This window comes from Pyrgilauda ruficollis, unplaced genomic scaffold (assembly GCF_017590135.1).
Source record: "Pyrgilauda ruficollis isolate IOZ18807 unplaced genomic scaffold, ASM1759013v1 scaffold41, whole genome shotgun sequence".
Classification (NCBI taxonomy): Eukaryota; Metazoa; Chordata; class Aves; order Passeriformes; family Passeridae; genus Pyrgilauda; species Pyrgilauda ruficollis.
The window spans coordinates 3,889,988-3,903,142 of record NW_024525601.1 but is presented as its reverse complement, the minus strand read 5'-3'; the positions used below and the strand labels follow the sequence as shown (position 1 = coordinate 3,903,142).

The 13,155-nt window shown below is 41.8% G+C and overlaps 1 protein-coding gene across 8 annotated transcripts in view; it reads left to right on the top strand.

Annotated features, from left to right (window-relative positions):
• PTPRM (protein tyrosine phosphatase receptor type M) overlaps positions 1 to 1,866 on the top strand; it is a 437,865-nt gene extending 435,999 nt beyond the window's left edge. For all 8 annotated transcript variants that reach the window (XM_041477609.1, XM_041477608.1, XM_041477613.1 and 5 more), the window contains one exon: positions 967 to 1,866. In XM_041477609.1, coding sequence (XP_041333543.1) covers positions 967 to 1,020 — 54 coding nt within the window. In that variant the 3' untranslated portion in view covers positions 1,021 to 1,866. The remainder of the gene's footprint in view (positions 1 to 966) is intronic.
• The last annotated feature ends 11,289 nt before the right edge of the window (positions 1,867 to 13,155 follow it).

The following is a 13,155-nucleotide window of genomic DNA, read 5'->3' as shown; positions in this document are numbered from 1 at the left end:
AACTTACTACTTCTTTCAGCTTTTTTTTTCATTTAAATATTTGTAGTATTTTTGAGTATTGCAAGTGGTAAGAATGGAAGTAGGAGAGGTGTATGTATGCACATAAAACTGGGAAGTCACCAGTGACTGCACCATTTAAAAGTTTCAGAGTGGACAATGGTGAGTCAAATCTGTCCTCTCCATTCCATTGAAGACATGAAAGGGGCCAAGACATGACCTTTTGTCCCCAAAGATGCAGAGTGGGTTTGCATCCCTCAGGAAGGGGATTTATTTCTGTGGGACTTGCTCTGTTTCCAAGCAGTTACAAATAAAACCAGCAGGTCTGTGTCTGAAGCACAGGGCTGGCACCTGAAAACTTGGGTTCTTTACAGTTCCTCTGTTACCCAGGCTAACTTGAGCATTACTGACAGTTGCTAAAAATTAACTGGAATTAATCCAATTAATTTAGCTCAGGCTCCATTTCACAAGGCACAGTCTTGTGGGTTGGGTCTGGGCTGCAGACAGGGGACCAACACTAATTAGTCTTGCCCTGAAATGCAGCAAGTGTCTGAATGACATTAAAATAAAAGTTGCAATCTGGGAAGTACTAAACACTGGGTCTATTTTAAGATAAACATTTCCGGGGAGGAATTTCAATAATTCCAATTCTCATAAAGTGCTACATGAGCATTTTCACAGATAACAGAAAGGTTGCAAGTCAATTTACTTATGTGCAGTCAGTTTTTTCATAAAGTGTATTACAGCAGCTAAATACTCATCTAACATGAGCAGTGCCATAAGTTACTATGTATAGTTTCTATTGTCTGGTTAATACAAAGATTTTCTTATCTGAACATAAATTGGATTGGCAAACTGGCTCCCACTGACAACAGCTGATAGTAAATAATTTTAACAGGAGAGAAATATTGACCCCTTTAATTAAGTTTCTTCAATAACTGACTTTGTGGTTTTCTTTTGGTTTTTCAGGATCAATACAAATTCTGCTACGAAGTGGCTTTAGAATACTTGAATTCTGGCTGATTGTCTCAACAGCACAGACAAAGCTCCTCCTTTCACCACCACAAACAAAGCAAGTCACTTCATGGTGTCTGTGTAAATGAGATGAAGACTTCTCAGTGTTATGCTTCTACTGCTTTGTATAATTGGCTCTTTTTAAGAGCCCCAAAAGATGTTTATAAAACCGCTTGCACTGCCCGATTCCCACTCCGAAGCTGCTGCTTGGCACCCCCGTGAGCCTACACCGAACCACGTGGCACTCCTTCAACACTGTACTCATACTCAGCCATTGATGTGGTGAAGCAGCATAGTCCTCTGGTAAATAAGAGAGCACAATTATATTCTTATGAAGGAATTTGTACTTTTTTCTGTTACATTTCGTTGCCTGTGATTCTCAGTTCCTGTCACAGCCTAGTGTACATTTCTGTTCTGTGGAGAATGCTGTCTGGCATTTTGATAATATATGATTTTAGTTATATTTGTATTCTAACACGTGCATAATAAACAAATCATATGTAGCTTATCTGAACTAACAGAAAGACATGTACCAAATCATGATAACTTTGTTGAGTTGTAATTTCTATCCACTTTGTACCATTTCATAGAGAGAATCTTGATAGAAATGCAGTTAAAAATGCAAAAGACAGGATGCTCAGATTAATATATCCAAAGCTTTTTCATTTGTTTATATTGTAAATATTTTTTGATTTCATCAAATTATTTATTCATTAAAATGATTTTTTTTGGTGAAGCACAGTGAGTGACAATCATTTTTATTAAGCCCTGGAAATGCTTACTGTATGATAGTGTAAACATTTGTTTACCTTGTATGGATTCTCAGCTCAATAAATAATTACATACATGATAAAATTTTGTTTAATTTATATCTCTTGGCATCTGAGTGCCTCCAACTAAGCCTCTTTTCCAGATTAAATCTAGTAAATACTGAGCTACCTCCAGTGAATGTTTATTGTGTGATCCAGTGTTGGTCCAGCCAATAGTGAGGTCATAGAATCACAGAATCATAGAATGGTTTGAGTTGGAAGATCATCTAGTTCCAACCCCCCTGCCATGGGCTTGAACACTTTCAGGGATGGGGCATCCACAGCTTCTCTGGGCAACCTGTTCCAGTGCCTCACCACTCTAAAACTGAAAAACTCTTCCTAGTATCTAATCAGCTCTCTCTCAGTTCTAATCCATTCCCTCTTGTCCTGTCACTACAACCCCTTGTAAAAAGTCCAATTTCCATCTTTCTTGTAGGCTCCCTTCAGGTACTGGAGGGTTGCAATTAGGTCAGCCTGAAGCCTTCTCTTCTCCAGGCTGAGCAAACCAAATTCTCACAGCCTTTTCTGGGATCCCTGGAGCTGGATGCAGCTCACCAGAGTGTAGTAAGATACACTGTACCAGGATATTAAAGAAGTGAATTGTATGCTTAAAAATGCACAAATGCAGAACCCGAAAGATGCCCTGGTCTGAAGAAGAGATGGTGTTGTGCTGGTAGTACTTGGTCTTGTCACAGCAACCCTCTGCAGCCCTGGGCATAAGCTGCCATTCCCTCTGTGCCTGCTGCTGCTGTGGGAGGGATGGTGGTGCTCTTGTTCTTGAGATGTTTGACTGCTGTGAGGGGAATCTAATTCCTTCTGTTAAAGATGTTAAAGACACCAATGCTAGAATGGCTGGTGGGGATGTTACTCAAAAAATCGTGAAACTGCTCAAGCTGTTGTCAGTGGACAGGTTTACATCATGAAAGCTCCTGAGAATGGCTGTACTGATCTTCCATGCTGTTTGGATGGTTTCCCTTTCTACAGAGCACTTACCAGTATCTGAATATGCTGGGAATTGCCTTTGTTACAGCAACAAAGCAGCAAAAAGAGGGAATGAGTCAGCAATGGCTTGCTGAGCCATCTGCTGGAACCACAGAACATTTTCTCACCCAGAAGTTTCAAGGAGACATTGCAGGCGGAGCAACTGCTCAATACTTCCAAAGCTTTATGGGAAACCCAGTTCAAGGATGTGGCCGACTGCACAGTATTTCAGCTCTTAAATGATCCTGCTAAGCTGTCTGGAATGGGGGCATTGTCTATATAAATGTATCAGTCAACCTGATATATTTTGAGAAGCTCTAAATCTAACAGACCCAGCTTGGACAGAATGACTCACAGCTTGTCAACTGCCAGTTCAAAACCACTCTAAAATTCAGATCTGAAGACACAAAGATAGGTTTGCTCTGCATCTGGAAGGCATCTCTTTTAAAGTGTAGCTGGCAGGTACGGGGCATTGCTATAAATTGAACAGAGGTACTGAAAACCTTGGGAAATACAATCCCAGTCTTGAGAAGAATGATGGTCCTTGGATAAACCTTGCAGCCTTTCAGCCTGTTGCAGGATGTGCTCTTGCTCACTTTAAAACCCTAGTGTTAGGAAACAAAATCCAAACCTCCAACATCATATTCCTCACAACCAGCTTGACAGGCCAGTTATGCCAGCCAAGCACGCTTCTTTGTAATAATTATGGGACCATAAAAAGTTGTGTTCTGTGATCTATCCATTGAAATATGCATGGACACATCTAGTGTTTCAAAAAGCATAAGTAAGATATGTGTGCCAAAGGAGCCCTTGGACAGAAGGTGATGCTGGCAGTGTGATCCCAAATGTGAAATGCAGCAAGAATCATGGATTTCTCTCCCGAGGACAGAGGTTGCCACAGTGTCAACCAGGCATTATTTCAGCTGCTGCATGCATGCAGACATACTTTGCACAGGTAGGCCTTGGGGGGCTGGGGCAAGGGGTCAAAGGAGATGAGGAGGAAAAAGTTCTGCAGTGTTCTTATTGTTTTACTGATATTAGTCTTTTTTCCCCTAATTCTTCTGACATAGAGTTTATGTTGCAGAGTCTGTCTGATGTTGTTCCAAAAGGCATTCTGCGAACTGCAGTGCCGTGAAAATGGAGCCAGCCAAAGAAAGCACAGCAAGCAGCTTTGTGTCCTCACTCTCATACTACAGCTGTCAATCCATACAAATTATAGAAAAATCCAGGCTTAGGCAAAACAGTATTTTGCCAAGAAGAAAAAACAAATGAAGCTGATCACATGGTTGGAGCGTCTCTCCTTAAAGAAAAGGCTGAGAGAGCTGGGGTTTTTCTCTGGAGAAGAGAAGGCTCCATGGAGACCTCATTGCAGCCTTTCAGTACTTCAGGATGGTCTATAGGAAAGATGGTGACAGGCTTTGTGACAGGGCCTGTTGCAATAGGATGGAGGGTAATGGTTTTAAACTAAAAGAGTGACTATTTAAATTAGATGGAAGACTTTTTTTCCAGTGAGAATGGAAAAACACTGGAACAGGTTGCCTGGAGAGGTGGTAGGTGACCATTCCTGGAAACACTCAAGGATGTGTTGGATGAGGTTCTTTGCAGCTTCTATCTTATGGAAGGTGTTCCTGCCCATGGCAGCCAGGTTGGACTAGTGCGTTCCAACCAACTCTATTCATTAGAAGTTAGGAATGGAGAAAATAAAAGGAATCAGAAAGGATGAGAAAGAAGATATGATGAACATGAGGGGCTGATATTCCAGAACTCTGAAAGTTATCTGGAGGGTGGCATTTTAGAGGAGACAAAGAAAACAGCAGTGACAGCCGTTTTAAGTGTTCATAATCCAACCTCCCTTTTCAGAAGAAAGTTACATAAACACAGGCCCAGTAGAGCTGCAGAACTTTGGGAGACATCAGTCCCAGTCTGGAACAGAAGAAGGGATGCTTTCTTCAATGCCCAGTATAGCCAGTATATAAGAGGTATATAAATGAATAAAGAGATACTTTGAAGGCTGCCATTTGTTGTGTCACCCAGCTCATTGTCTCTCCAGGACTTGAGGTAGGTGATTTTTTTCTAAGCTATTCTGAAAGAGCAGCAGTGGGGGTGGTGAGAGAGCTGATGGCATGCAGGTAATCTGTATCTTTATAACAGCAATACTCCTGACAGCTTCCTGGGCTTCTTTGTCAGCAAAATTAGTCTGTCCCAGGCAGGATACCTTCATGGAGTACTAGCAGCTTAAGGTCTGTAGCTAGTAAGATGAAAAATTTAAAAAATAGAAAAAACTTCTTACCCAGCTCTACATAGTGTGTTTCAAAATGGTGTCTGTGCCACAAAGACTTGATCTGAAGGTGTAATGCATCATCAAGACCATATTCATTTTGAGTGTCTCCTTTATCTAGTTCTGGCTCATCTTTAATATCTCTGAAATGTTTTCCTTTAATTTCATTGTATGTGGGTCTGTCCCCAGATCCAGCTGCTTACTGTATGTGCCCCTTCACAGTTATTTAATAACATGTAGCAAAGACACAAACAGACTTTTGTTCTTTGAGGTGTGGCAATGGAGATAATTTGACACTTCCAGCAGCAGCTGTTCCAAATATCTACCTTTGGGAAGGCCTGGGGAAGCTGTAATGGCAGTAGCAAACATAAAGCTTTTGGTATTATTCACTCCAAAACTGAGCAGGATTCATCTGCTGAGTCTCCTTTCATGGTTGTTTTGAGTCTTGTCTCTTCTCCCCCTGCCCCCTCCCCCACATCAAGATTGACTCAAGGAAAGTATGTAAATCTAAAGTTTACTTGAGGTTTTACAGCCTCATTAGTTTTCTGATTCAAAAGTTATTGGGTTGCTCTGCCTCCCAAAATAACTTCTTCAAGCATTTGTTCATTAGTCTTCAGAGGAAGGAAGTTTTATACGCAGATCACCGTAACAGGATGATTCGTCCTATCATTTTGGATTTATTGTTGGCTTTACACTTATTTTATCAACTTGGAGCCTTACCCTACAAAATCTCATGCTTCCTATATCTCATGCTAGACACAGGGCTTTATTAAAATAAAAATTAAATTAGGAATAAAAAAAAAAATTTACATCTTAGGTCTATTGTGTGATGCTTGTTAGGGAAGACAATGACCACCACCAATTTTGGGGCACACTACCAGTAAAACCCAACAGACCATGTGAAAAATAATGCTGTTTCTAATGGAGTCCATTTGTTTGGTTGGTTTTCTGCCATTCCCATGCTCTGCCTGTGGGAGTTTTCCGTACACCACTGGCATGAGGAAGATTGTTCTGCATATTCCTGCTCAGCAGCCAGCATCCCCCTTCAGCATCCTAGCCCACTTTAATGGAAAAACCTTTCTAAAGCCTTATCAACCCTTTGCAAACTGTAACAAACAGCAGCAGCAAGATGCCTTCTTCACTCCTGCTGCTATTTCCAAGCAGACTTCTCTGTGGAAGGCTGAAAAGGCAGCTCCTGCCCTGGTTATTTCTCCACACTCACCTGATCTGCCTGAAGTGAAAGCCACTTCCTGCTGCCCACACTTCCTCCAGTCTGTCTCTCCAGGTTTTCACCTACTCTCAGGGCAAGGCTGGCACATCTCCACCTCCAGGAGCCCTCCTGGAAGATGCAGTGCCCTCTGGTGCTCCCACTTCTCTTCCAGTCCTGTCACCACAGCATGTGCTGTTCTTTCTCAGTACCATGACTTGAGAGAGGTGGAAGGAAGATTTGAGGCTGAAGGTGGGGGGCGGGGGGGGAGTGGTGCTGGGGTCTACAAACACTCTGCCATGATTTTTATTTTTTTAATATTGCTGGTAGGATTCAATGTACAAAGGAAAAGAAAAGGGGGACCTTGGATATGAAGAGTGAGAATGATACTTGCTGTAGCTTGTCTGGGGGGAACATGGCAGGGGAGATTAATATCTCACGTTCACTGACAGTCCTTCCAAGTATTTTTACTTCTGAAACCCTTTTATTGATGTGTTTTTAGTAGCAGCTAGAAGATTTTTAATTGTCTCTCTGCAGTTGTGATATTTTGTGATGATGTGCTTGGGGGTCACAATTAAAGCCTAAGTATCTTTCATGCTAGACATGCATTAATACTGCTGCCAGGCCTGAGTAAATGCAATCAGAACTCCCAGTGCTACAAATATTTAAATTAATATCCTCTTGTCTAGCCCAACGTACACAAAAAAATCAATCTGATACTCACACAAATTATGCATATATGAGTTCATCAGTCCTTGTGCATGTCCTGTCATGATGCTATATTGAGTCTGTTTGGGATGAAGTTAATTTTCTTCATAGCAGCCCATATGGTGTTGTGTTTTGTACTTGTGATAAAGCAGTGTTGATAGCACACCAATATTTTAGCTATTGCTGATCAGTGTTTGCACAACATCAAGACCTTCTCTGGTTCTCACTCTGCCTCTACTCCAGCAAGTAACCTGGGGTGATCAAGAGCAGTCAGAGTGGGAGGGAACACGGCTGGGACAGATGAGCTCCACTGACCAAAGACAGGATGTCCCATAGAGCACATCATCACGCCCAGCAGCAAAAGGGGGATGGAGGAGGGGGAAGCAGTTGCTGGGAGACTGGCTGGGCATTGGTCTGTCTGTGGAAGGTGCTGAGTGAATGCTTTTGCATTAATTCTGTGGGGCCTTTTTTCTCCTTTCTTCTTCCACTTCCCTTCACTTTTTGAACTCTTTTTATCTCGACCCACGTATTTGCCATGCTTTTGTTCTTGCTGTTCTCTGGAAGGACTGTGCAAGTGTCTCTGGGGAGACTTTAACTGCTGGCTGGTGTCAGTCCACCAGAGCACATAAAGGTTCATAGGACTAAGGTCTACAGGCATCAGTCAACAATATGCTTCCACAAAAAACTTTACATAGGAGCTTATTTGTCATAAAATGAGTAGGGTTGCTTAGGTGCTCAAGCGCATGATGTATATCATTAAGAGCATATTTTAAAAATGAACCTAAATAGATGGAGCAGATTGGCCCTCTCATTCAAAGTGATAAAAACATGGAAGTTAGTTGTGTGTGGCAGAAAATTTGGGGCAGGCATTTGGCCCTCTCTATCTGTACAGTATTCAGTCCATTTTAAGCAATGTCTATAACCAGCACTTACTGTGACAAAAACCCCTCTGCCAGAGCTTTTGCTGTGCCATGAATGAATGTTACAAGTGCAGCAGAGCCCTTCCTGAGAGCTTCCAAGCTGCACAACTGTAAAAGGAGGTGGCATTTGACCCTGATGGGTTGCTCCTCCAGAAACTATTACTTTCAGATAATTCAGAAGGGTGAGCACCATGCTGCATCACACACTCCACACTCCTTTCACACATGAAGTTAACAATGACAGCCTCTGAAGAGACACTGGTATGTATGCAATCTCATTACACTCTGTATTTGTAACCCTTAGAAGCTGAGCTGAATGCATAGAGAACTAACCTGCTGTTGTGCCCTCTTGAAATTCTGATTTATACAGTATATAACAATCAGCCTATAATATAAACCTTTGGGGATGAAAAGTCTTGGGAGTGAAATATAGTTACTGCCTTGCCACATGCAAAGTGGGATGACATTTTATGTTGGTCCTTGAAGATTTCATTATCTCAGTGTTCTCCAGTCTGCACAGGTAGGTGGGAATGCCTGGGAAAGTCTTGCACACACAGTCATAAGGGACATGACCTTGATTGGACATGGACAGGAATTTAATCAGTATTACACACCACATAAACCAAAATGTAGCTTTGCTGTTACAGGGATCAGCACAGATTCAGCCACACTGAATTGCAGTCATGGATTGCAGCCCTGTGTTTTGGAATAATTACAGTCTACATCTGAAAACCAGATTTTTGAGCAAATCCATAGAGACAGCACTGTTAAAAAAAAAACATCAGCCAATAGCTTGCAATGCTTTTTCTTTATTTTATTCAGGTTGGGTTTTTTTCTTGGTAGGATATGAGCAAAACACAAGCCATCACCCAAACTAGGTACTTTTCACATCCTGGTTCTTCAAGCCTGACTGTACCAACCTCTGTCAACACCTAGCAAGAAAACAGCACATGCACAAATCTGTATCTCTTCCAATGACAATCAACTAATGAAATGTAACATCAGTCTGTCTTCTGCCTTCTTTAGACAGCCTTGCATGGAGCCACAGCTCAGCCTGACAGCCAAAAGGGCCCAGCAATGAGTGCTGCTGTAATTTATTTGAATAAAAGCCTTTGATTTAGTAAATGAAAGCTTTTGATCTATTAAAATGTACTGTCTTTCTATCAGATGACAAAGCCTGCTGGTCCAATAGAGCTTCTCTCTCCTTCTGTTGGCACTCCTCTCTTCCTTCCTCCCTTCCCATTGCCAACCTTCCCTCTTGCCAAATCATTCTGACCTCCATTCTGGGTATCTGACAACACTTAAGGATCAGTCTGTCGTCATCCTGTGGCTGGTTTGACAGGCAGCTTTGCCAAACCCATGTCCTCCAGTGAAGGCTCTCATTCCTGCTGGCAGCATTGCTCTCCTGTTTGCCGTCCCACCATCTGTCAGCAGTTCAGCTGGGGGCAGGGCATCATCTGATGAAGGTGGGAAGAGTTGTATTGCTTTGGGTGGTGTTCACCTTCCATGTTTTTAAAGACAGCATTCTCTCCCCTTCCAGGACTCTGCTGAGAATGCTCTCTTGCAATACATGTACCTGTTGCATGGGATTTCCATTTAGCTGAGACTCTTAGGAAGACTTGGATACTCTTGCATAATTGGCACTGCTAATACAACTGCAAATTCATATGTTACATTTCTTCTGGACAGTGGACATATGATGTAGTCCAACCTTGAACATAAGATTACTAAATACTTCTTGTTAGCAAGCAGTCAGAACAATATTGCAGTGTAATTTTCCACAATCAGCTGTGTCAAATGTACCAAGGTTGTGGTGGTTTTACTTTCTAGAGATGGTTGGGCAAGAAGAGTGCCTTCCCTTTACAACTGATAAATGGCTACATGATTTGGCACCAGATTACTCAAGCAGACAAATTAACTTCAAATATTAATACATTCAGCAGCCAGTCAGACAAATTGCTTGTTCTACAAGCACCAGAGTGGTCATGGGGGGATTTTCCTTCTGCTTTCAGGAAACCTAACCTTCAGAGCAGTGCTCAGCCAGGCCAGCAAGACCATCAATCAGCTAACAAAGTTGGCAGCAGTTAAACACATCTTCAGTTCTCTCTGGAAAGGAGGTAGGAAAGAAAAAAAGCTTGGCCAACTTGGCCAATGTTTACCAGGATTGTCAGAAATCTGTGTTCAAATAAAACACATGTGCCAAGGCTCTGACTCATCATGGCCATCTGAGGACCCTGCTAGGAGCCTGCCTGCCCCAAAACTGTTTTTCCATGGCTGTGGGGTAAGTCATCTTGAAGAGGTCTGTCTGCCTCCACAAACTGACAATGATGATGTCCCTCAATGTGATGTACCATCACTTCTCTTCTCCTCTTGCATATTTTGCACCTAAATTATTTCAGAAAAGATAAACCTATTTAAAGTAACAAGCTATATGATAATATAACATAAAAAATTGAGGAAATGGAGTTCAAATACATACATATATATATATAATGTATATGTATGTATGTATATGTGTGTTTATATATATATATAAATTATAGCAGGAGTGTTCAAAATTTAAATGCTCTCATCAATTAGTGAGAATGAAAAATTCCTAGATCACTTTAACTCTTTCCAGTCTTCAAACATTTGCATTTATGTATTTTCTGAAGCACAATATTCTCTTAAAACTGATCCTAACTGAACTGGATATGGACTCAGAAGCCAGTCTGTCGATGTAACTTGTCTCTAGATAAGAAAAACTGAAAGGAAGAAAGGCATTACCACACATGACACGATACTAGCTGTGTGGAGTAATTACTGTGCTCTTTGTACTCACTTAATTGTCTGGTTGTAGAGCTTCAGAAAACATTTTTAGTATGGGAATATTTGAAGAAAGCCTTAAGGGGTGAAAACAAAAGCCAAGCTGTCTGTTGCAACACCACCCAGATAAGATTACAAATATAAATTCTGTGTTCAACAGGCAGAAAATATGTTTATAATTTTATCCTTTTGCTCAAGGTTTCCTTAAAACTTACATCTTCATTGAGTATGTACATATTTTCTCTATAACATATGGCACTGAACTCAACCAATCAGGAGACCCTGTTTGTGGTCTGAGCTCTAAAGCAATTCCATAAATTATGCAATGTATTTTGTCAGTAAACGCATAGATGGGAAAGTGATTAACATCACAAATCACACCTTGTTGATGTATATGTTAACATATTTTTTTATTATAACTAACAGGTGTGACGTTCTAAATACACTTCACATGGTGATGAGGTATCCAACTGATCTGGCTTCCAGAAGACATTTAACACTACTGACCTGTGGGGATGGGCTGTTCCTGCTGGGCTTGGAGTTGGTGGCATTGCTGCTCCAGGCCCAGCTGAAGCAAGACAAAGTCTCCTACCCATAGGCTGCATTCCCACTGCTGACTGAGAAATACCCAATGGTGCCAGCACATCCAAGCCATGGATATTCTTATTACAGACCCTGAGCCTCCCACATCTGTCCCTACACTGAATAAATATGGCTAAGTCCTCTGGGGAGAGATGTGTGTAACAACTCCAGACTTGGTCACCATGCTTAATTTAGATGTGAACAGCAATAATGTAGTCTTCATTTAAACAAAGAATTTTTATATCCCTTAACAGCAGGGATAGAGTGTAAAAGATTTTTATCAGTATTGCATAGGCAATGTGCACATCTAATTTAAGAGTTTGTCTTTCCTCAGAAAGGCAAACGAGACCTCCATGGATAGTCCTGATTACATGATAGCACAGAGCAGTTTTGGTGTCTCATACAAGCAGGTACATTTCTGAGCCTTCACAGCTCTTTTGCTCTTCCCTTGGCAAACCCAGGATCTCACTGGGAGAAGGCTGTCCAGAAGAAATCTCCCTTCTGCCCTCTGGCCCCAGGCTGAGCTGCTGATCCCAGCAAAGCCAATGGCAGAGGGAAAGCTGAGCTGTGCTGTACACAGTTGGTGAACTTTGTTTCCCCTTTAGGGAGTTCATGCCATTGACTGCTGTCCTTCTTGGCTCCTTCCCAACTTGTTTTCGAGCAGCTATGTGTACGTTGTACAGAAAGAAGGGATAGCATCCAAATTAAGCTCTCTCTCTCTCTGTCTGTCTGTCTGCAAGGTACCACAAATCACCCTCATCTTCTAGCATCTGTTTGTGATGCTAGAACATCTAGACTACATGTGCTACTATTTTTGGGTTAAGTTCTTTAAATGCACTTATTTTTCCCTAGGCACATCCACATATATCTGTATCTATTTTGGTACAGATTTTTCACTTATGAAAAAGGTTAAATGCTTATGAGCAGTTTAACTCATTTGTATTACTTGCTGCCTAGATAACTCTTCATAGATTTGTTCAAAAACCAATTTGTTGTTACTTCAACTATTTCTTCAAAAGGAAATTATTTTTTCACTTTAGTGTTTTCACTCCACATTCCCTGACCTCAAACTGTTCTAGTCCATGAATAAGACTATTTCTTGTTGAGAAGGAGAACCTACCGCGATTCTCCAAACAATCAGAAGGAACCAGCTTTGGGAAAAAGGCCATTGAAAAATTTCACAGGAAAAGACAGTACAGTCACCCCATTTTTTCTGCAATTACCAGACCTGGGACTAGCTCACATTTCTGATTTCTCCTCCAGGGAACTTGTGCTAAGCAGCAGCACCACTTTGCGCTTTTATGTAAAACCCAGTCCCATCAATACTTTTCCAACAGATACTCACTGCATTAAATAATTTTTAAGAGACAACAATCTCCAAAGCCAGCTTCCATCAGTGAAATGCATTTACAGAAGGATCCTCTTCACTGATTCCCTCTCTCATGTGTTAAACAGCTTTGGGTCTTGAGTCCAAAGGGCCTTGAGGGACGGGAAGAGAGAAGCCAAAAATACCCAACTTCATAAGGACAATTTCCCTTCCTGCGCAGCAGAATGTTTGAAGTCAGTGCCAGCCTACTCAGCTGGAACAGCAGCACTAATGTGAGCATCATGCTCCCATTTGTAAGGACTTCTCAGAGTACCAGGCAGCTGCAAAGCTGTTGGCTCCTCAGTGCTGCCCTGCTGGCCAAAAGTGCCTGAGCCACAGAGGGCTCTGGTCTGCACCACGGGAGCCCAAACAGCAGGACCTCACCAGCTGCTCAGCCTCCAGCAGCTGTGGGGGTACGTGGCGCAAAACGCAGCACTGCCACACGAGTGTCCCGGCTTAATGACTTTACTAATGATCCATCCTTCTGG